The following is a 21,623-nucleotide window of genomic DNA, read 5'->3' as shown; positions in this document are numbered from 1 at the left end:
CGTGGCTGACCCTGGAGTGTGGCTGTCCCTGAGCGTGGCTGACCCCGAGAGTGTGGCTGACCCCAGGAACGTGGCTGACCTGGAGTGTGGCTGACCCGGGAACGTGGCTGACCCTGGAATGTGGCTGTCCCTGAGCATGGCTGACCCCGAGAATGTGGCTGACTCCAGGAATGTGGCTGATCCGGAGTGTGGCTGACCCCAAGTGTGGCTGACCCCGGGAACGTGGCTGACCCGGAGTGTGGCTGACCCGGGAGTGTGGCTGACCCTGAGCGTGGCTGACCCAGAGCATGGCTGACCCTGGAGTGTGGCTGTCCCTGAGCGTGGCTGACCCTGAGAGTGTAGCTGACCCCGGAACGTGGCTGATCCAGAGTGTGGCTGACCCCAAGCGTGACTGACCCCGGGAATGTGGCTGACCCGGGGGGCGTGGCTGACCACAGAGTGTGGCTGACCACGGAGTGTGGCCAACACCGGAGCGTGGCTGACCCGAGAGCATGGCTGACCCCGAGAGCATGGCTGACCCCAGAGTGTGGCAGGAGCAGGAGGAGGACCGTGTGCAATTCCCTTGCAGGAACAGCTGAGCCACCCAGTCTGGGTGGAGGAGCAGAGTGGAGGCCTCGGGGGCTGTTGCCAGGAAGGCAGGGGCTTGTGGGCACTGGAATGTTCTGGATCTTGGTCTGGGTGGTGGTTACAGGGGTGTAGACATTTGAATGATTCGTCAAGGTGTATACATAACATTTTTCTCCTTCATACCAGTTATATGAGTTTTAAGAGGTTGAAAGGGAGAGGATGGAACTCCCCCCCCCCCAACACAACTCCTAAAAATGGTGCCATCTGTAGCTGACTCACGTTTTTCGGTGCTTGTTGTCTGGGTGGTCATCTCAGAAACGGTCAGTGAATAAGTAAGGGTGGATTCACTTTCTAAGCCCTGAGAGGCGTCACCTACCTGCTGGCAGCCCACGGAGCCTGTTACAGAACCCGGCGTGCCTCCCAACCTCTCCCCGCCTCCGCAGGGCTATGCTGCTGAGCTGGATAACCCGCTCATGGCGCACCTCGTGTCACCAGGCCTCCAAAACAAGAAGGACATTCTCTTCGGAAACATGGAAGAGATTTACCACTTTCATAACAGGTCAGGCCCTCCTCTGACCGCACCTGTCCGGTGGGGTCTGCCTCTGAGACAGCGGCCTGCAGGGAGCCAGACCACATGCGGGCCCTGGGCTGTGGTCTGCGGGTGGAGAGCATCCTTCCTCCTCTCAGGGGACGGGCTCTCAGGGGCTGCTGTGGGGCAGTGGGCTCAGCGGGGAGGAGCCGGCCAGGCCGTTACAGGTGTGCTGGGAAGTACCTGGGCTTTGAGGACGTAGGAGCGGCCCCACGCCTGCCAGGCCAGCAGCGACCAGTCCCGCTCAGTGTGTGTGTTGGCCCTTTGGGTGGCACCAACGCCACACCACTCAGCAAGGCCCGTTTTGTCCCCAAGCTCATCCTTGCAAAGGAGGCAGCTGCAGACGTCCCTGTCCTGCCTCTTCTCCCCCCGCGAGCACCGTCTGTGGTCGCCGTGGCTCTGGGGGAAGTACGAACGATGCTCCCGCGGCCGTCCCCCCACCCTTGGCTCCTCGCTGCAGTTTGCGGGAGCTCGTGGGCAAGGACGTGAGGGGGTGGACGCAGGATGCATGGGCGGCAGTCAGACAGACAGCACAGGCCTGTGCGTCCTGAGAAAGCCTCCCCTGGGCTTGTGGGGGCGCTTGGGACTCCTTTCAGCCTGGGTCACCCACTTGCCTACGGAGGAGGCACCAGTGTGCCGCCGGACCGCCCGGACCACTCCCTTTCCATGGAGGGGGCACAGGTCAGGTAGCCTGGTCCCTCAGCGTCCTCGGCTTGGGCCAGGCCTCAGTGCTTGCGAACTGACCCCAGGGAGCTCTCCCTCGAGGCAGGATTGACCCCTGCGGAGCTCGATGGGTCTGGGCGGGTCTCTCACAGCTGCACCAGCTTCTGTCTGCCTCCTCGTCCCCGTCCGGCGTGCAGAAAGCAGCAGGCCTAACTTCTGTGTGAACGCCAACACCAGCCACCTGAAGGGACCCACGAAGGGGCCAGGTCTGCTTAAACCCGAGTTTGCTGTAGCCGGGCCCCCAGTAGAGCCCGGCCTGCGCTGCAGGGCCCCGCTCACAGTCTCCTGACTGTCCAGAGTCAGAAATAAACGTGACCTGGGAAATAACATCTGTTCATCTGTGACCGGCGTCTCCTCCGGGTTGCTCTTCACGTGACCTCAGGCGCACTTTCTCTGTCTAGAATATTCCTGAGGGAGCTGGAAGACTACGCAGGCTGCCCAGAGCTGGTTGGAAGGTGTTTCCTGGAACGGGTATGTGTTTTTTCAATGTGCACCTTGCCGTGCCTACCTTGTTAAAATTACTGCATGAAACAATTATGACTTTAAACCCTATCACAGTCTCCTTCTAGCCCACTGAAATCACGAAGGGCAGGTGTTCCCGGTCTGCCTGAGGTAGGGCTTTATCTAAAGCCCAGTAGCTGGTTCAGAAGCGCCAGGCTTAGAAAGCGTCTGTCTCGACAGCACACGGCAGACTTTGTGCAGCTGAGCTTAGCTGACCTTCCTCGAGCTGGTGCCTGTGTCTGGTCTTGGCCCGGCCACCAGCCCTCCCGCGCGAGCGGGCCTGGGACGGGTCTCCTTCCTTTTCTCATCTTTGACCCGGCCGACGTCCAGCTCCTTCCGGGCTGGGAGAAGCGGTGGGAGCAGGACGGGGTGTTCCTCTCAGGCCCGTCCGGATACACTGTGAGCTGGGCGACATGGACAGTGTAGCTGAGCTCAAGCCATTTTCACGATACGATAATGTAGAGGTCGAGACACATCAGCGTGAACTGGGGTCGAGAGGCAGAAGGAAGGAGGAGGACCTGTATTTCTGCTCCGACTCGGTCTGGTCTCTGTTGACCTCCTCGGCGCTGTTTGAGAGTGGGGGGGGGTCCTGCTGGAGGTCCGTGGTTCTCAAAGTGGGTGCCCTGGCCAGCAGCATCAGCATCCTGGGGTCTTACTGGAAATGCAGGTTCTCAGGTCCCACCCCACACCTGCCGACTCAGAACCTCCAGGGGGTTCTGTGTTAACAAACCCCCGGGCAGCTCCGTGCACACGCACGTTTGAGCACCAAGCTCTGCAGGCTCTTTTGTTAGAAGGTCAGCCACTGTTTTTAGTCTGTTGTTCTCACGGCAAAAAGCCAGCTGTGTGGTGCTAGTCTGTGTGAAGGAGGGACTAACGCAGCTCCGAAGCGAACCCTGGTGGGCTTGCGATGCGGCATGGGAGGTGGAGGTGGAGGCGGGGATGGGTGCGCCCTGTGACGTGCTCTGTCCCCGGGTCAGATGGAGGAGTTCCAGATCTACGAGAAGTATTGTCAGAACAAGCCGCGCTCCGAGAGCCTGTGGAGACAGTGTTCCGACTGCCCATTCTTTCAGGTGTGTTTGGGGGAGCCCCCCGTGAGCGCGCGGCCTCCCCCACTGCCGCCCTCACACACAGGGACGGAGACGGTCCCAACGGGCGGGCTCTGGGTTTGCAGGAATGTCAGAGGAAGCTGGACCACAAGCTGAGTCTGGACTCCTACCTGCTGAAACCGGTCCAGAGAATCACCAAGTACCAACTGCTGCTCAAGGTGAGCTGCCTGCCCCCACCGCGGCCTCGCAGCCCCCCACCTGCAGCTGCCCCGGCCACCCCGGAGCGCTGCGGTCCCAGCCCCTCTGCGAGGGCCCTGGCTCTTCACAGACCTTTGTGCAGCACCTACTGTGTGCCGGCCATTGTTGGGGGGCTGTGGACACAGGGGCAAACAGTTGGGCAGACCTGCCCCACGGAGCACGCGCTCCAGGCGTCTCCACGCACACACCCCAGGCCGTGCGCCCACACGTGGTCCTCCCTGCAAGGCGGCCTGTGTCCAGCTTCCTTTTCGGGCCAGAGTGAACGAGCCAGTGGACCCGCAGATGCCTTTAGCCATCACGGGTTTGGGGGTGTCAGGTTCGAAAGGAAAGAATAACAGGTCTAGGAGTGGGAAGACGTGAGCTGCAGAAGGGGCGCCCGCCCCGGGGAGGCCTGGCTGAGCGTCTGGCTCAGGGGATGTCCCTGTCTGCAGCACCAGGCAGGACCGTTGGGACAGGCAGGCTGTGGGGGGTGGCATCCTGGATGTCCTGAGGGTCCACGCAGGTGCCCAGGGCCGGAGCAGGGAGTCCCGTGTCCCACGGATGTGTGAAGGCATCCTCATCCCCCAGGAGATGCTAAAATACAGCAAGAGCTGCGAGGGGGCCGAGGACCTGCAGGAGGCACTGAGCTCCATCCTGGGCATCCTCAAGGCTGTGAACGACTCCATGCACCTGATCGCCATCACCGGCTACGACGTAAGGGCTTCCCCCTCCCGCCGACGAGCCTGGTGACAGTCCGCCTGCCATCCGTGCAGAGCTGTGCAGGGAGCATCCATGTGTCTGCATGTCCCTGCAATCTGGCAGGAACCCAGTTCCGACTGGCGTCTGGGGCGGGCCCAGGGCGAACAGACCTCCAGCTCGGGGCGTGCCCCCGACTGCAGGGAGCCTTCACCCCTCCGAGTGGCCCGTCAGTGCAGGAGCCCTGAGGGCGGCGGTACTCAGAGCCAATCTGTGTTCGCTGCAGCTTGTGGGTTGGGGACAGGGGACAAGCGAGCATGAAGGTCAGACTCTGCTTTTTCCTCCTGTGCCCAAATTAGGTCAGTTTTGTTGCTTCTCTGTAAGTCAATTTGCACCCACCCTATTCTTCTGAATTTAACAGGCTTTATTTTTAGAGCAGTGTTATGTTTGCAGAAGGATAAGGGAAGGCACGAGGACCTCCCCCACGCCCCTGCGCCCCCATGCACAGCCCCCCCCCATTCCCCACACCTAGCAGGTGGGACCTTTGTCACAGGGATGAGCCTCCGCTGGTTCATCATCTCCACCCAGAGTCCAGGATGTGCCTCCCATGGGTTTGGACAGACGTGGAACACCCTGTGTCGACCAGGATGGTGTCAGACAGTTTCACTGCTCGAAAGCCCCCGTGCTCCATCCGTTCACCCTCCCCCAGCCCCTGGCCACCCCCGACCCCTCACCTGTCTCCACAGTTCTGCCTTTTCCCAAGCGTTACGGAGCGGGGGTCCTACAGGACGCAGCCCTCCAAGGGGGGCTGCTTTCCTCGGCAACGTGCGTATAAGTCCCCACGTTCATTCTGGGCTTAGGGGAACCTGAGTGACCTGGGGAAGCTGCTGATGCAGGGCTCCTTCAGCGTCTGGACGGACCACAAGAAGGGCCACACCAAGGTGAAGGACCTGGCCAGGTTCAAGCCCATGCAGCGACACCTCTTCCTGCACGAGAAGGCTGTGCTCTTCTGCAAGAAGAGGGAGGAGAACGGGGAGGGATACGAGAAGGCCCCTTCCTACAGCTACAAGCAGTCCCTGAACGTGAGTGAGGCTTCCTGCCTACAGCCGCTGGCCCTGCGGAGGGGAGGCTTCCTCCCTACAGCCGCTGGCCCTGCGGAGGGGAGAGGGCCAGCGGTCAATGTCCTAGCAGCCGCGGCCACACCGCCCGGCTTCTGGCGCAGGCCACTCGTGTCTTTGGGTGCGGGAGTCCGGGCCCCCTGACGGCCTCAGCCCCCACCCCAAAACCACCTCCAGCAGCTGGAGGATGCTCCGACCCCTTTCAAAGGCGGGAGGGTGGCGTGCTCTCATGTCACACATAACGAACGTCTGTCTCCCTGCTTTGCGTGGTCAGATGGCGGCCGTCGGCATAACAGAGAACGTGAAGGGCGACGTGAGGAAGTTTGAGATCTGGTACAACGCCAGGGAGGAGGTGTACATCATACAGGTGGGGCCCCCGCGTTCTCCCGGGCCAGGCGTCAGGGACTTGTCGGGCCTCTCCGGCGAGGGCAGGCGTCTGGAAGCTTCCGTGGAGCCTTATCTCCCAGAGGCCTTGTAGGGGGCTGCCCTGAGCTGGACCCAGGAGGAAGTATGGGGAACCCACAGTTAGGGTGCACAAAGGGCGTGGCCGGGAACACGGGCTCGTGTGTTACACACGTGACCAGGCTGTCCTGGCCCTCACGGCCGCGCTGGTGAGGGCAGGAGGTGGGAGGACTGCACGTGCGCCCTGAGCCCACGTGACCTGTCCCTGGGGCCTGTGATCGGGTCGGCCAGCACTCAGGGCAGGCCTCTTCGGGTTGCCCTCCATGTTCAGACACGGGGGCAGCCCCGGGGGATGCGGTGGCCACGGCACCCTGTCCCGGCGTGCCCACCAGCACGGCAGCCCTGCAGAGATGGTGCCCGGCTCCGGCTCGGGCACTAGCCCCCAGGAGCTGTGGGGACGGCGGCCGGCACTCTGGCTTTCTGCCGGCCCCGCCTCCAGAGCCCAGCTGTCACTGCCCTCTGGCCGCACGCGCGGTACCGAGGCAGGACAGCGGCTCGCGCCGCTCGCGCCCTGGGAGCTTCTCCCGTCTTCCTCGTCATAAAACGATGCCATGGACCACTTCCCGGAGAGACGTGCTCCCAAAGGGCGGTTTGTGCCCCAGGTTTCCACTGAGTCCGACGCCAGCGAGGGTGTGGCGGGGGAGGCCGGGCGGTCAGCCCGCCGCCCGTGTGGCCCACAGGCCCTCCCTCTGTGCCGTGCCCATGGTGCAGTCCCGAGGCAAGGGGACCGTCCATCGCCTCCTTTCTCCCGGGCAGTGCTCCCATGGTCCGTTCCAAAGTGGTCCGCAGAAGCTTCAGGCGTAAAAGGAAAAGCAGTGTCTTTAGGGAACGTGCGTTCTCACCTCCTGGCATTCCTTCCCGGCCTCAGGCACCGAGCCCTGAAATCAAAGCTGCGTGGGTGAGTGAGATCCGCAAGGTGCTGACCAGCCAGCTGCAAGCCTGCCGAGGTAAGAGCCGCCGCGGCCACAAGCTGCTCTGGGCTTTGGCTCCAGGCGCATTTTTGCGCACGTCCAGAGCGCCCCCCAAATTCTGAGCTCTCGGCGGTGCTGCAGGGTGAGGGGTAAATTTGGTGAGTGGGGCTGTTCCCTCCCTGCAGAAGCCAGCCAGCACAGAGCGCTTGAGCAGTCCCAGAGCCTGCCTCTGCCCGCGCCGCCCAGCACCAGGTGAGCGCCTCCAGCCGGGGACAGGCGCGGGTCTGCATGTGCTGCCGCGTGCACGCAGCCGGTGACGCGCCTCTCCTTACTGGGGTTTGGGTCACCCCAGGTGTGCCGGCAGGGCCCGGGAGCGCCCCCTGGCGTTGCGTGCGGGGGTCCGTGCCCGCGGGCCAGCTTCGGGGACGGGGTCTCTGGCCCCACCCTGGGCAGAGGCCAGCTCTTAACCGTCTCTGATTTCCGTCTGTGGGTCATTTCCTGTTAAGTCAGCACAGGACGTGCGGCTGGCGCACGTGACAGCCGCCATGTTTCCGCGACGGTGGCGCCTCGGACAGGGACAGGGGCCGTGGGGGCCGAGGTGCAGAGCCCAACACGCCGGCCTCATCCTCCCCTGGCTTCGTCGTGCCTTCTCTGCCCTCAGCTTTCCCGTTACTGTACGCGTTCACGCGGCCTTGTGACTATTTCTCCTGTTTCTGCTGTGAGCCACCTCTGACCCTCGGTGGGACAGGCTATGGTCCAGGGAAATGATCCGCAGAACAACACTTTGAAAAGAGAAAGACCACCCCCCAAACTCAGAGAAACCCCCACCTCCTATTCGCACCCAGCATGTGGGGTTTGTTCTCGTGTGGTTCTGCCCCCGGGAACCCAGAGGGGCTTGAAGGACCCGGTGGGGCCCCAGGGACGGCGCAGCCTCGGATCCTCAGGGAGGACTTGAAACACTAACCCGCAACGTTCTACTTCCCCTTCTTTTTCCGGGGTGTGTGACGTCATTAGTCCCTCGAAAGGGAGCACGAGGAACATCAAGAAGTTGGAAGAAAGGAAAACTGACCCCCTGAGCCTGGAAGGATACGTGAGCCCCACGTCGTTGCCGAAGCCCCCCGAGAAGGGCAGAGGTGGGTGTCTGCGCCGGGAGCTGCGTCACGGTGTCTGTGAGCGGCGTGTCCGGGACGCACGGTCCGCTGCCTGCACGGCGTGCCGGGACCTCCCAGAGACGCGCCCCTCCTGGCGGCCGGGGTGCCCGGAGGAGAGCCCGCGTGACCGGACGTGTGCCCCGAGCGCCCCCACACCATCCCTCTCTCTTCCTTTGTAGATGACACGGTCACTAGCTCTACCTCAGAAAGCTCCGCGCTTTCCAGAAAGCGCTTTACTCTGCAGGGCTTTGCTAACCTCAAAGGTCAGAAAGGTAAAAGGCACCCACCTAAAACCCATGCCGTGGATGTGTCCCTCACCGTGGTGGCCTGTCTGTCATCCATTCGTGTGGTGCTCATCTGTGTGGGCGGCTGCTGCGCGCTCCCCACCGAACCGCGTGTCCTCGTGCTGGTGTGTCTGCGGGACACGCGGCCGGGTTCCCTCGGCGGGGCCTTTGGTTTGACAGGGTGCAAGCTGGCTTTTCCAGCGAAGGCGCGCTCAGAAACCGGAGTGTCATTGCTTTTCTTGGTTTTCTCGGGGCGGCGCCCCCCGCGCCCCCGCCCCTTTCCTGCTCGGTCCTGTTCGGCCCGCAGGTGTCCTGCTCCCCACGGTGCCGCCAGCTGGTGTCGCCTGCCCCTGAGGGGCGGTCGTTAGGCACAGGGCGCCTAGAGGGTCCCTCGCACGGACATCTCCGAGAGCTGGGCCGCCTTTCAGTGCTGCTTGGCGGTGAGCCGTGCGGAGGGCGCTCACGGAGGTAGCTCAGGGAGCAAGCACTGGACTCCCTGCCTGAAACTAACTGGAGGGTTTTGGTTTCGATTTTGTTTCAATTTGTAAAGTAGTGTTAAGCTGGCCTCAAACTTCCAAAAAAAAAAAAAAAAAAGGACACGTCCTGGAGCTCTACAGTTGGCTAATGAGCACGGCAAGTGTGTGTCCCACGCGTCCTTCTGTGCAGAGTTAACGCGCCTCCACGTGGCCCCTAGGACGCGGGCACCGCCTCCCCTCCTGCTCTCCGGGGCCTCTCCTGTCCCCCGCGCGAGGGACGTCCGCTAGCTTCGTTCTGCTCACAGGCAGCTACTCTGCACAGTGACGATGAGCCCGCTGGGGGTCTGTGTCCCCTCCCAGCGTGAACACTGCTCCTCTCGCCTCCCCCTGCACCCTGCACGCAGGTCCTCACGTATTTTTGCCTCTTCCTCCTTCTGCAGCTTCTCCTACCAGCCCTGACAAAAAAGCTAAGCGACACGAAGTAAAGAGCGACCCAACGCCTTTTGGTTTACGAGGTAGAGTGGCTCCACCTTCTGAACGTAGCCGGACCTCCGTTTACCCATCCGGTTAGGGACACTGTCTTGCCCTTCGTCGCCACTGAAACACAAAACAAAATAGGTCTCTCCCAGCCAGGGGCAGATTCACTGTTTTCTCCAAAAGCATGATGCTCTGGCGACATACCGTGATGGCGGACCCGTCTCAGCTGGACTCGCGCCGGCTCTGCCCAGAACCTGCAGAAGCACCGGGGCCACCCGTTAGAGGCTGCTGGCGCCTGGCCAGCACGCGGGCTGGGGTGGGCTGTCACGGCAGCCGTGGCAGGCTGTGGGGCACCCCGTCCTCGGGCCCCTGCAGCACCAGCCTCGCCCCGGCAGCGCCAGTTGTCCCGAAGCTTCTTGTTGGAAGCACAGAAGGTAGCCACCAGTGGGGTCCTGCTGACCCCCCATTTCATGGGAGGATGACGGGCTGTACAGACAGGTGGGGCCAAGCTCTGTACTGGACCTCAGGCCTTCTACCTTTTGCCCCTCATATCACGAAGGTAAAGCATGTCCCCCCCAAAATCCAAAGACCCCCCCCCGGCCAAGGCTGAGGGTCTGAAGTTTGCAGGGAGGGATTCACTTTGAATCCTCTTGAATTTTCCAGTAATTGTGAAGTTTCCCAAGGGGTGCAGTTGACCTCACACCCCCCCACCCCAGGACCATCCAGAGGTCACCCAGCACACTTGGCCTTGAGCACAGGTCTGTGTGCCCGGGACCCAGATGGCAGCTCTCCGCCTGCCCCCGTGTGACCAGCTCGGAGGCCAGGGGCTTCCCACAGCCTTCATGTGGGTGGACACCATCCAGGGGCTGCCGCTGAGGTCCCAGGGCCTGGGACAGGGGTCACTTCCCCATTGACAGCCTTGTTTTCTACTTAAGACCTGGAGACGTCTGAGCGTTGCCCTGGCTGACGTCCCTCGCGCAGGAAGCTGGTGAAGGGGCCTGAGCCCCACTGTGGCCACTTGCCTGCGGTTCCTACCGCCTTTCAGCCAAGTTGTATGTCCTCGCCTGTGATAGGAAAATGAGGCGGCTTCGCAGGTCACCATAGACGGGACCTGAGCGTGGCACCTGGGGCCCCACCGCCAGTCCCCCTCCCCTCCAACTCCTCTGCTCCCCGTTGCCCGCTCTGTGGCTGACCACATCGAGCCACCAGCCTCCTGGGCCCTCTCACAAACGCTTACATGCTTGCCCCCCGAGAAGCTTCATCTGCCCATCGTTTTACTCAGTGTCAATATCAGGGACGATTTTGCAGAGAATAGAGGGGACCACGTTCACGGTCGTGTTGGCGTCATGTCCTACAAACTCGCCAGCATCTGCGTAGATTGAGGGGTGCCGTCCGGTTCCAAACACGTGTCTCCTCATCCCCCAGTTGGTACCTCACGTGCATTGGGCCTCGGTACCTTCCTAACGCCCTTGTTTGAATGTGGTTTTAACGCGGGCAGCTGCTTGAGCCTGGTAGAGAGGCTTTCCCCGAGGCCCCGGGGCAGAGAGGGGAGCACCACAGGCCCACGTCTGCCTCTGTGTGGCCGGGAGCCCCGTGTGTGGTGGTGGGCTGCAGCAGGAGACCCTCCAGCCAGGCCGCCTGGCACTGGGGCCCCAAGGCCCCCCCATCTGCCTTTGGCATGCTGTGCACACCCCCAGACGAGCGAGGGGGCTAGGCTGGGTGGTTTGCAGCGGGAAACCCCAGTGCCCCATCCCTGCACAGACACCAGCCCCCCGCCACTCACCCCGCGGCCCAGCCCTGAGAAGGCCGGGTTCAGGGGCTCTCCGATGCTGGGCCTGCTGGTGTGGAGCGGGGTCCTGGGGCTCCAGAGGCCTCTGTGGCTCTCACACTCTTCTTTCCGGGCTCAGCACTGCTGGCTGATGGGGAGCTCTAGGCCCCAGCTCCCTTCCTATGAAGATGAGACTCCTAGTGTCCCTTTAGCACAAGCGTTTCATGGCCAACTTGAAACACCACAGGCCTCGGGGACGGGCCTGTCCGGCAGCTTGCCTCACACAGGGGAGCGAGCCCTTCGTCCTCGGGGAAAGCACACTTGCCCAGGCCACATGGGATCTGGAACTGGCATGCCAAGCCCACAGCCAGCGCGCGGTCTTCCCACCGACCCCAGGCTGTGCCCGTGGTCCTCATGCCACAGGAGTGGGCTCCCGCCTCTCACGTTACTGTTGGCATTTATGGTGTTCAGAATCGGGAATCCGTCGCCCCCCATCTCCCCTCGCTTGCGTTCTTCCCAAAATTTCCTGCAAATGGGAAATACAGATGTTATTCTTTGGGGCTGCAGGGCAGGGGGAGCACTGATGAGGGGACATGAGCACATTTCATAAAGTCCCCACAAGTTCTCTCCCCACACGTGCTGGCCCAGCCGCACTCTGTGGCCCCGGAAGTGCAGAGGCGTGGCTTGGGTCTGCGTGCGGCGTCTGCTGGTCTGTGCCGTGAGGGTCACGGTGCCCCGAGCTCATGGGCCAGGACGGTGCCGGCACGGGGCACGCGCCGCTCGCCTCAGCTGCTGCTGTGAGCAGTGCTCCTCCAGGCGGCGTGATGCGTGTGCGAGCTCCAGGCGCTAATTGCAAACCCCTTCTCTCTGGGGGTGTTTGCTCCAACACGGATGGGTAGTGGCGTCTCCGACTGGTGACATTCCAGGGCTCTGTGCTCCCCGGGTCTGCAGGGCATCGCGGCAGAGCCTGCGGGATCACCTCCCTGAGGGCTGGCTTCGCTGCCTCCCCTGGGCTGGGCTGGCGACGCTCGCCGGTGCTCGGGGCCTCCCCAGACGGTGCACAGTGGGGACACGTGTGTCAGCAGGCGTTCTGGAAGTCCGCCGTGTGTCCCGCTCCAGGGGGCAGGCCCCTCCGGGCACACGTTGCAGGGTGGCGGGAATTGTGTGGACCACCTTCAGACAGGCTTGCGGTTGAGGGTGGTCCTCACTGGAGTCTGTTCTCTCTCAGGCTGGAGCAAAACGTCTCAGCCCTTGGAGGCCCCTGAGGACAACGACGGCTGGTCCAGTGCCGAAGAGCTGATTAATTCCTCAGACGCAGAGGAGGAAGGCAGAGTGGGCCCCAGGAAGCTGGTAACCTTGGGTCCCCTGGGGCGGTCAGCCCGGCACCGCGGGCTCCTGGGTGGGAGAGCTCCAGAGTGCGACCGTGGTGGTGCCCACCCTCCTCCACCGTCAGGCTCCCAGCAGACAGGCTCTCTCGCGCACACCTGATCTGCCCTCCCGACAAGGAGGATGCCCTTAGGACCATCCGCAAAGCTGTGCGTACGGCTCTCCCTCACTTTTTGGAGAGCTCAACTGTTCGAACGCGGATTTGGGGGTCTAAACAGGCCCTTTTTTTTTTTTTTTTAAGATTTTATTTATTCATTTGAGAGAAAGAGAGCATGAGAGGGGGAGAGTCAGAGGGAGAAGCAGACTCCCCGCCGAGCAGGGAGCCCGATGCGGGACTCGATCCCGGGACTCCAGGATCATGACCCGAGCCGAAGGCAGTCGCCCAACCAACTGAGCCACCCCGGCGCCCAACAGGCCCTTCTTTAACACAAGCTGCAAGGAGAAGCCATTTACGCATGAACCGTCAGAGTGGGGTTACGCTGACAGATACTTAGTGCACACCTGGCGCTGTCCTGGTCCAAGCTCCAGGGCTCCACACGGCAGCGCTTCGTCCGTGTGAACGTGCTGAGCAGACACTGGGTGCCAGGCAGTCTAGACACCAAACAGAGCAGAGAACAAAAGACACAGTCTCCACTCTCACAGGGAAACAAAGTAAAAGGTGGTCAAATACAGGCGGGCGTGTTAGGTGAGGATGGGAGCCAAGGAAGGGGAGGTCGTGCCATGAGGAGGGGACGGCAGGTGCCGAGGTCCTGGGGCGGAGGGCTGTGCTTGAGGCCGGACCACCAGCCGTGAGCCAGGGGCACTATACCGGTTGGTTGGGTTTTTAACACGGTGGCAGTGAGAGACTTGGCATCTTCTTACGACCAGGAGCTCTTCCCATTTAAGGTGACAGTCCCATCAAAAGCCCCACAAACAGCAGGGCCCTGACGAAATGCTCGTTGTCCTTCTGTTGCTGGACGCCCCCTGGGACCTTGGCTGCGGCGGACAGCCACTGCAGCCTCGCTCGGTGTGGGGGCCGCGGACTGTCCCCTTTGATGCGCCGCCTCCTCCGCCACCAGGTCCCAGGAAAGTACACGGTCGTGACGGGCGACGAGAAGGAAAGCCCCGACGCACTTGCCGTGAGAAGTGGGGACGTGGTGGAGGTGGTCCACGAGGGCGACGAGGGCCTTTGGTAAGATGCCTGCAGTGGGCTCAGGCCCAGGACGCCCGGGGGGGGCGGGGGGCACATGGCTGGAGCCCTGACGGCCCACGCCCCTTTCAGGTATGTCAGGAACCTGACCTCCAGCAAGGAGAGCTGGGTGCCGGCCAGCAGTCTGTCCACGCTCCTCAGCACGTCCGGCTCGGCTCAGTGCCTGAGCAGCTCAGGTAAGACCCCCGGCCCACGCGGGCCGCGCCCCGAGCCCGCGGGGTTCCACAGCCGTGAGCTTGAGCATGCAGACACACAGCCGCAGCCGTTCTTGCCTGGTTTTCCCGCAGAGTCCAGTGCGGGGTCCGCCCTGCTGAGCACCTCCTCCAGCTGCAGCGAGAGCTGTGGGGCCCCCCTCTCAGACCTCCAGGGGTAGCGCCGGGCCCCGCAGGAGGCCGTGCGGCCTGCGAGCCTCTAAGTTTTCCTTTGCTTGGGCTTGCTTAGTTTGGTGAGGGGACGGTGCTCTAAGAGCCTGGGGAAGGAGGACCCGGACAAGACCCCAACGAGGAGCCGCCTGCCGCCCCCGGAACCTCAAGGTGCAGACGCAGGGGCCCGCAGAGGGAAGGTTCTGGAAGATTCTGCCCTGCGGCCTCCACGCCAGGACCACCCCCGATGAGGGTGCAGAAGCCAGTTGCACGAAGACAGAGGTGCACTGAGCTTTCCGGGAAAACCAGGATGGACCGAGGGCACCAGGCCGCCGCGAGGAGCCCGTCCCAGCCGCTCTGCGTGGTTCCGGGCATTTCTGGTCTGGTGCTTCCTGCAGGAATAGGCACGTCGTGGGAGTGACGAGTCCACTGACCCAGCAGCTTGGTGGGGGGACTGTTTTGTCTTTTACAAGTTTTTTTTAAAGCAGGGATTAATTCCATGGCCATTTTTTGTGGTACTCTGGCCACTAATCTTTACCAAGAATCACTGTGTTTACATGAAATGACAATTTGATACAAAACTATTTTCTGTTACCGGGGTTTACATGACAGCACGTTGTTTATACTGCTGGGAGATTTGGGGGCTCTCGTGGGGACGGAAGCCCTCGCCAAGGCCCGCCTGGCCACAGGCGGGTGAACACACGCCCCCGATAAAATCCAGCAGCGTTTCTACAAACAGAGGCAGTGGAAACCAAGGAGAGTCCCTTATCTGTGTAGGTTAATTTTCAAAAGAAAATTTAAACTATGATTTAAAATATTTAGCTTCTTTTCTACAAAAAAAAATGGAACTTGATTTTTTTACCTAGCTTCACTGAATTAGGATTTTTTATTGTTTTTAAAGAATAAGTAAAGATGCGGTTTTTGTGGGGTACCCTCTGAGCGAGCGCTACCCACGCGGGCTGGGTAGAAGCGCCAGCCTCCGGCGGCCCCCGCCACCACCTCCCGCACTCGGTAAACCCCCCGAGCTCGGAAACGCAAGGAGTTCATTACTGAAACCGAGGCAGAACCAGAAAGAAAACTCTTGCGTTTTACCTTTTTGTGTTTCGGAAACAAATTCTGTTCTTTGGAAACACCGTCTGTATCTGGTGGGGGCAGATATTTTTATTCGTGTGCATATGTGGGTGTGTGTACGTAGGTGTCCCGTGTCAGGGACGCACCACGGCCCCCGCGATGCTGGAAACTGTCACTTCACAGCCCTCCCTGTGCCCCGCGCCCGCCATGCCCACCGCCCACGAGGCCCCCACCGGCCCACCTCTGCAGTGCGTCCCAGCAGCTTTCCTCGGTGTCCGGTCGTGAGACCGTGACGCGTCTGACAGTTTACTCCGCACGCAGCTCGTCCAGAGTCCACCCCTGCCGCCTCGGCCACGTCACCACCGCTGGGGGCCCATCTTCGTTAAGGCACTTTAAAACCTCCCGTCCCGTCACTGCTTCTTGTTTCGTTTCAGGTCTTTTTTTTTTTTTTTCTGCTGATGTAAATGAAATTTAAAAATCAGAGTTCTTTATTGTGTGGATGGAATTTGAATAAATATCAGCCCCTCTCGCTGTCTGCACAGAATTCCTCACGCGCCGTGTGTTTATCGTGCTCACGTACGTCCACCCAGCACCTCGAGCTCCCATGAGAAATGAGGCAGGCACTGAGCTTGACTCAGAAGATGTCCCATACGCTTCATTTTGTCAGAAGATGATGGAAATAGAATAACACGCATATTGTATCCACAGTGTAAAGATAACAAGAGAAATGGTGAAATCACTATGTTGGAACAAGAGTCCAAGAGATGGCTTCTGAGCCAGGAGGGTCCGGGGGCAGAAGGGACAGTGGTGGGGAGGGAGGCGTGACCCACGGAAGCAAGGAGTCACGGAGGCCGGTCGGAGCTGCGCTCACCCACACCCCAGAATCTTGCTAAGCCGACCAGTCGGGAGGGGATCAAACCAGATGCAACAGATAATTGCTAAAAGACACCGCACAACCAAATCGCACAAGGGCTGGAAGTAAAGACCGGAACAGAGATGTAGCAAACACTGACCTCCCGGGAGCCCTCTGCGGACCCGCGGCCTGGGCCCCAGGCTCAGACCCAACCCTGCGCTGTTGTTGGGGCCTGCCTTGCTCAGTGGACCGTGTGGCCGTGGTGTAGGGTCCGGGTGGGGGTCTCCTGCTCCCTGAGCCTAGCTCTCTGATGCCAGCGAGCCCTGGGGCTGCCCCATTCTGCTTCTGCTCACCGACCGGGGCCTGGGGTAGGACTGCTCCCTGCCTGCGCTTGCTGTCCTTCATGGACAGAAGGCCACATCCCCCACTGGCCTGTGCTGTCCCCCACCTCCCCGGAGGACCCACGCCACCCCTGGACTCAAGGGCTCAGTCCAGTGCGTGTCCCAAACCCACACGGACCTCTGCTGTCCGGCAGGTGCTGCCCACGAAATCCTGTTCCCCGCAGCTTTGGGCAGTCAGAGAAGGAACGTCCCTTTCCTGCACCTCCCGGCCAGTCGCCCCGAGTCTGCAACCAGACGCCACTGCTCTGAGAACAGCCTCAGCTCCAGTCCGCTCAAGAGGAGCATGGACACGGGCTGAGAGCCTTCCCTATGTTTGCATCACCCAGAAGCCCGGAACGCAGCCTCGCCCGGCAGCAGAAGCCTTGCTGCTGTGGCTGGTTAGATGAGTGAGCCTGAGTAGGAGCCCCGACCCAAGGATGAACGGTGTCTCTGTAAGGAGACGGGCACGGACACCCAGCGGCGAGGCCATGTGCCAGCCGAGGCCGGGATGGGAGTGCGGTGTCTGCAGGTGCCCCGGACGAGGAGCCGCCTGCCGCCCACGGAACTTCGAGATGCAGACGCAGGGGCCAGCGGGAAGGGGCAGGCAGGTGCCCTCCTCGAGCCTCTGGAGGGAGCAAGGCCCTGCCACAGACACTTGGCTCCAGGACCTGTGGCCTTCAGAACTGGCAGAGGACAGATTCCTAGTGCTGTAGTCACAGTGGCCGCAGCGGAGGGGCCCCCCCGGGGGCTTCAGGGTTCCCATGTCAGTCCAGTTGGGGTAACCGACAGTGCCGGGGGCTCAGGACGGTCCTGGTCGGGACAGGAAGCCTGGCATCCTGAGAAAGCCCTCCATGCCCGCCAACCCTGGACGGAGGGTCACTCCAGCTGGCGGCCTGGGCCCGGGACGGCAGGCGCCCCTCCTCCTGGTCATCCCCACGAGGCTCTCTGGTCACCCAGGAAGCCAGGCCCCCGGGCTAGGTGTCCGCGGCCGCCCTCTTGAGAGTACTCACGTCCACACCCCAGATCCTCTCTCTCCCCGGAGTTACTACCGTGGCGCGGCTTTCCACCCATGTCCATTCTGGGGCCAGCTGCCGCGCTAAGTCCCGGGGGCCTCAGGGTTCCCAACGGCACTTGAGGTGCACGCGGCCGATGCAGATCCCAACACTGCCATCTCCTTGCAGGAGCCCCCGCTCCGCAGACACAGCTGTGCTGGAGGGACCGGGGGCTTCCCGGCAGGGGCCTCGCGCCGCCCCGCCCCCTGGGTTTGGGAGGCGAGTCCTCCCTCCCCCACCCCTCTGCCCTGCGTGGAGGCCAGGACTTTGCCCACCACCCCCCGTCGGAATGTCATCAGACCGTGTGACGCCACCCATCTCACCATGGTTTCCCGGGCGGGTGAGCTGGCCCTCCTCTGCCTTCTCCTGGGCCTGCAGGGGTCTCTGGCCGCAGGTATGTCAGGGTGGAGGGGTCCTGTAAACCCGGGTGAGCGGCCACTGACACCCACACCTCCCACGGCCCACCTCGTGGTGGACACTGCCGTGGCCGGCGGCTCCCATGTGGTCTGCACCCAGGATCCCGGCTCAGGGGTGCGGGCTGGGATGCCCCCCTCCCGCTCTGCTCTCCTGGTTCTCAGTTGGCCAGTGCCAGGGACAGGGTAGGGACACGGCTGTGACCGCAGACACCTCCCCGCCACCACGGCGCTGAGGGGCCAAAAGACGGAGATAGAGGGACGTGCTTTATAAGCGGTCCCTTGGAGACTTGCAGGTCCGGCAGGGCGGCCGTGGTCACCACACAGACACTGTCCCACACCAGCAGCTAGCCCGGGACGGGACGGGACGGGGCGCCGGCCCGATTCCTGCAGGCGCCCAAAGGACAGCACTTCGGCTCTGGCAAGGGCAGGGCTGCTTTATCCTTCCTCAGGGCAGGAAGACAGTGCTGGCCAGGATCGTCCCCCGCCCCGCCCGGCTTTCACTGATTGCCCACAATTATCAGACTTGCCTCTGGCTCCCGAGGGCTGTCGGGTGCACATTTGCTGTCCTCCGAGGGTAGAGAGGGTAGACGTCCCCACTCTGGGCGCCTCCGGTGGGTGTAAGCACCCCCCAACCCTTGAGTTCTTGGGTTTCCCTCAACCTCTCCTTCCAGACCAGGCGGGCTCCCCAGGAATACACACCCACGAAACGCCGTCATTGTAAAGCAGAGAGGTGGTCCCCTCGGCCTCGGCCTCGCGGCCTGGGAGCTGCCCCTCGCCCTTGCCCCGCCCCCTCCTGCGAAGCCTCCCCACCGGACACAGCCCTTCCTTCCCGGAAGCCGAGTCCGCGGGTCTCCAGGCCGCACTCACCTCTACTCTGGGACTCAGTTTCCCCCTTGCTCCTGCCCCTCAGTCCTGGCTTTGCTCCCACCCTGCCCATCCCCTCTTGCAGCCCAGCTGCTCTCACACAGCCCACCCCCAGTGGTGCAGTCTGCCCCGGGGGCCCCAGGGGCTTTCCCAGCCTCAGCCTCGGTCTCCGTATGGTTGTCACCGACCTCAGTGTCCTCGTCTCCGTCACCCTGCCCTCTCTTAGGATGACGTAGTCTGCATGTCTGCCTGGGTGTCCTAAAGAAACCTCAAATCCAAGGTGTTCAAACTGGCCCCATTCCCCACCTGAGTGGCCTTGGGTGAGCTCTAAACCCCACCCACCCTGTTCCTCATAAGCAAAATGGGGGACAGCTACCTGCAAGAAGCTACTGGGGTCACTGTGAGAAGCTGGAAGGAGGCAGCAGGCCAGGGCCTGGAGAGGGGACCCAACGACGCACAAGCCCCTGAGCTGGGGTCGTGGGGGCAGGTGCACAGAGCTCAGGGCAGAGCTGGCTGCCAGAGCTCAGATACTCTTGGGAGGGAGCAGAGCTGTTCACCAAGGCGGGACGAGGATGGGAAAAGCAGGCCCGGTGGGGCGGAGGTGGGGAGGCCAGGCCCACGGGGTGGCTGTGCGCGCGGGTCCCTCGGCTTGCAGGGAGGTGGCCTCTAGAGACCTGGGGCTCGGGGACATATGCAGCTTCTGGTGGTTTGAGGGAGGGCTGAAGTGGAAGTGGGGTGCCTGGCTTGAGCATCTTTAGAAAGGAAACCCAACCCTGAAGGATATCAAAAGTCAAGGGCTGGCAGCAAAGAGTGGAGAGGAGGACCCGGGGAAGAGGACCCAGGAAGGCCCCCGGCGGCCAGACAGGGAGTGTCAGGGGGTCAGCATCAGCAGGCCTCCTGCCACCAAGAAAGGCCCCCGAGGAGCCTGCACTGCTCCGAAGCAGGGGTCCTGGGTGGCTTTGCTTACACTGGACACAGAAGTCAGTGTAAGCATCTCCATGGAAGGCCAGGAACATGCTTTCGAAGAGGGAGAGGCTGGGGCGCCTGGGTGGCTCAGTCGGTTGGGCGACTGCCTTCGGCTCAGGTCATGATCCTGGAGTCCCGGGATCGAGTCCGCATTGGGCTCCCTGCTCGGCAGGGAGCCTGCTTCTCCCTCTGACCCTCCCCCCCTCTCATGTGCTCTCTCTCATTCTCTCTCTCAAATAAATAAATAAATTCTTAAAAAAAAAAAAAAGGAGGGGGAGGCTGTGGTAAAGCAGAGCGAGGGTCCGGGTTGGCGGGGCGGGGGGACAGCGAGCCCCAGGGACGGGCTGGAGCTCGGGGAGAGCTGGGGAGGATGGCCTGGGTGCGAGAGACCCCTCTCCCCGCCACCGCGCCCGGCAGGCCTCTCCTGGCTCCTCCCGCCTGGCCACAGCAGCCTCACCTCCAGCGGAGCCGCCCCCCAGTCCCTGGTGGGACCCCCGCGCAGTCATCCCACTTGCCACACAATGTCCCAGCTGCTAGGACGCAGCGGACGCATATTTTCATTATAGAAGTTGATTGTACACGTTTTGAAACAGAATGAATTTTAATCCCCAAAGTTAATTTTTTTATGTACATTCTTTCACTAAGTTACATCTGCATATATATGTGCATTTTTACATTTTATTAACAGTATGTGTGATTTGATTATCTCATTTCATTTAATATTACGTTTCATGGCGCGGGGGACGCCGTCACGGACTGGCTCAGATCGTGTGGCCAGGCTCTCCTTCCCGCGAGGTCTGCGTGCCCGCCTCGGAGGCCTTCCGTGGGGTGGCGACCGGGCCAGAAGGGACGAGTGGGTGACGGTAGAAGATAGCGAAGGAGTGTCCCACGCTCGCACTCAGAGCTGCCTCGCTGCTGCGGCCGGCCCGGGAGCCCTGAGCCGCGACCCGGCGGGACACGCCGCGGTGTCGGGGCTCACGGGACCCCACCTCTCAGTGTTCCTCACCCAGGAGGAGGCCCACGGCGTCTTGCGCAGGCAGAGGCGCGCCAACCTGTTCCTGGAGGAGCTGAGGCCCAGCTCCCTGGAGAGGGAGTGCAGGGAGGAGCTTTGCTCCTTCGAGGAGGCCAGGGAGATCTTCCAGGACGCCGAGAGGACGGTGAGTCCGCCCGGCAGGGGCGCGCGCCCAGGCTCCCTGCGCGGGTGCGGCCAGGGCTCCCGCAGGCGCCCGGTCCCCCGGGCCTGAGGACAGCTGCCCTCGGGTCGGTCGGCGCTCGGGCGACGCCCCGGCCGCCCGCCCGCTCCCAGGGGCGCCCCCCTCGCTGCCACGCCGGGCGCCCCAACTCGGCCTCAGAAAATCCAGTGTGAACGGCGCGCTCCACGTGTCCCGTGCCTCCCCAGGGAAGGTCCCCGAGCCCCAAAGTGCCCGTGCTTTGGGGAGGCGCCGCTGACAGAGCCCACCTCGGAGACCCGCGCCTGGGCGAGCCCCTCACAGCAGCGCCCGCCTGCGGACGCCGCCTCGGGACAACTGGTGTGAGGAGACTTAGGGAGCCGCCACGGCCTCCACATGCGCGGGGCCCGATGCCGAGAGAGGGCTCGCTGCTCTTCTCGCTCCTCAAAGAGGAACATTCGGTTGTACCACAGCCCTTCCAGCTCCTTGGGCGGGGGCGCCCCTCAGATGCTGAGGAGACGAAACCACACTTGCCCTCACGGGACGTCTCCCGCTTACAAGACACTCGCCTCGCAGGGGACATACACCTCACCCACGGGCCACACACCTCACACCACAGGAAACACACCACACACTCACAGGACACCTCACACCCACAGGACATCACTTCACACTCACAGGACACCTCACACTCACAGGACACCTCACACCCACAAGACACCTCACACTCACAGGACACCACTTCACACTCACAGGACACTTCACACTCACAGGACACTTCACACTCACAGGACACCTCACGCCCACAGGACACCACCTCACACCCACAGGACACCTCACACCACAGGACACCACCTCACGTCCACAGGATACCTCACACTCACAGGACACCTCACACCCACAGGACAC

At 62.2% G+C, this 21,623-nt stretch overlaps 2 protein-coding genes across 11 annotated transcripts in view; both read left to right on the top strand.

Moving 5' to 3' along the window:
* Nucleotides 1-15,549, top strand: part of MCF2L (MCF.2 cell line derived transforming sequence like) — a 95,057-nt gene extending 79,508 nt beyond the window's left edge. For 2 of the 8 annotated variants that reach the window (XM_035003032.1, XM_035003025.1), the window contains exons 17-32: nt 1,011-1,126; nt 2,281-2,350; nt 3,358-3,450; nt 3,552-3,644; nt 4,252-4,377; nt 5,220-5,441; nt 5,752-5,844; nt 6,808-6,886; nt 7,036-7,102; nt 7,865-7,983; nt 8,181-8,273; nt 9,202-9,276; nt 12,235-12,356; nt 13,451-13,563; nt 13,654-13,757; nt 13,869-15,549. In XM_035003032.1, the coding sequence (XP_034858923.1) occupies nt 1,011-1,126; nt 2,281-2,350; nt 3,358-3,450; nt 3,552-3,644; nt 4,252-4,377; nt 5,220-5,441; nt 5,752-5,844; nt 6,808-6,886; nt 7,036-7,102; nt 7,865-7,983; nt 8,181-8,273; nt 9,202-9,276; nt 12,235-12,356; nt 13,451-13,563; nt 13,654-13,757; nt 13,869-13,954 (1,671 nt within the window). In that variant the 3' untranslated portion in view covers nt 13,955-15,549. The remainder of the gene's footprint in view (nt 1-1,010; nt 1,127-2,280; nt 2,351-3,357; nt 3,451-3,551; nt 3,645-4,251; nt 4,378-5,219; nt 5,442-5,751; nt 5,845-6,807; nt 6,887-7,035; nt 7,103-7,864; nt 7,984-8,180; nt 8,274-9,201; nt 9,277-12,234; nt 12,357-13,450; nt 13,564-13,653; nt 13,758-13,868) is intronic. The other 6 variants (XM_035003033.1, XM_035003030.1, XM_035003027.1 and 3 more) reach the window with 5 other exon arrangements.
* Nucleotides 15,550-17,511: 1,962 nt separating this feature from the next.
* F7 (coagulation factor VII) overlaps nt 17,512-21,623 on the top strand; it is a 12,100-nt gene continuing 7,988 nt past the window's right edge. Inside the window, exons 1-4 of one of the 3 annotated variants that reach the window (XM_035002926.1) lie at nt 17,512-17,703; nt 19,422-19,447; nt 19,571-19,584; nt 20,523-20,702. In XM_035002926.1, coding sequence (XP_034858817.1) covers nt 17,624-17,703; nt 19,422-19,447; nt 19,571-19,584; nt 20,523-20,702 — 300 coding nt within the window. In that variant the 5' untranslated portion in view covers nt 17,512-17,623. The remainder of the gene's footprint in view (nt 17,704-19,421; nt 19,448-19,570; nt 19,585-20,522; nt 20,703-21,623) is intronic. The other 2 variants (XM_035002927.1, XM_035002928.1) reach the window with 2 other exon arrangements.

The sequence above is a fragment of the Mirounga leonina genome, unplaced genomic scaffold (assembly GCF_011800145.1).
Source record: "Mirounga leonina isolate KUSES-001 unplaced genomic scaffold, KU_Mleo_1.0 Mir_127, whole genome shotgun sequence".
In the NCBI taxonomy this organism is placed as follows: Eukaryota; Metazoa; Chordata; class Mammalia; order Carnivora; family Phocidae; genus Mirounga; species Mirounga leonina.
The sequence above is the reverse complement of the archived record's forward strand: the minus strand, read 5'-3'. Positions and strand labels throughout refer to the sequence as shown.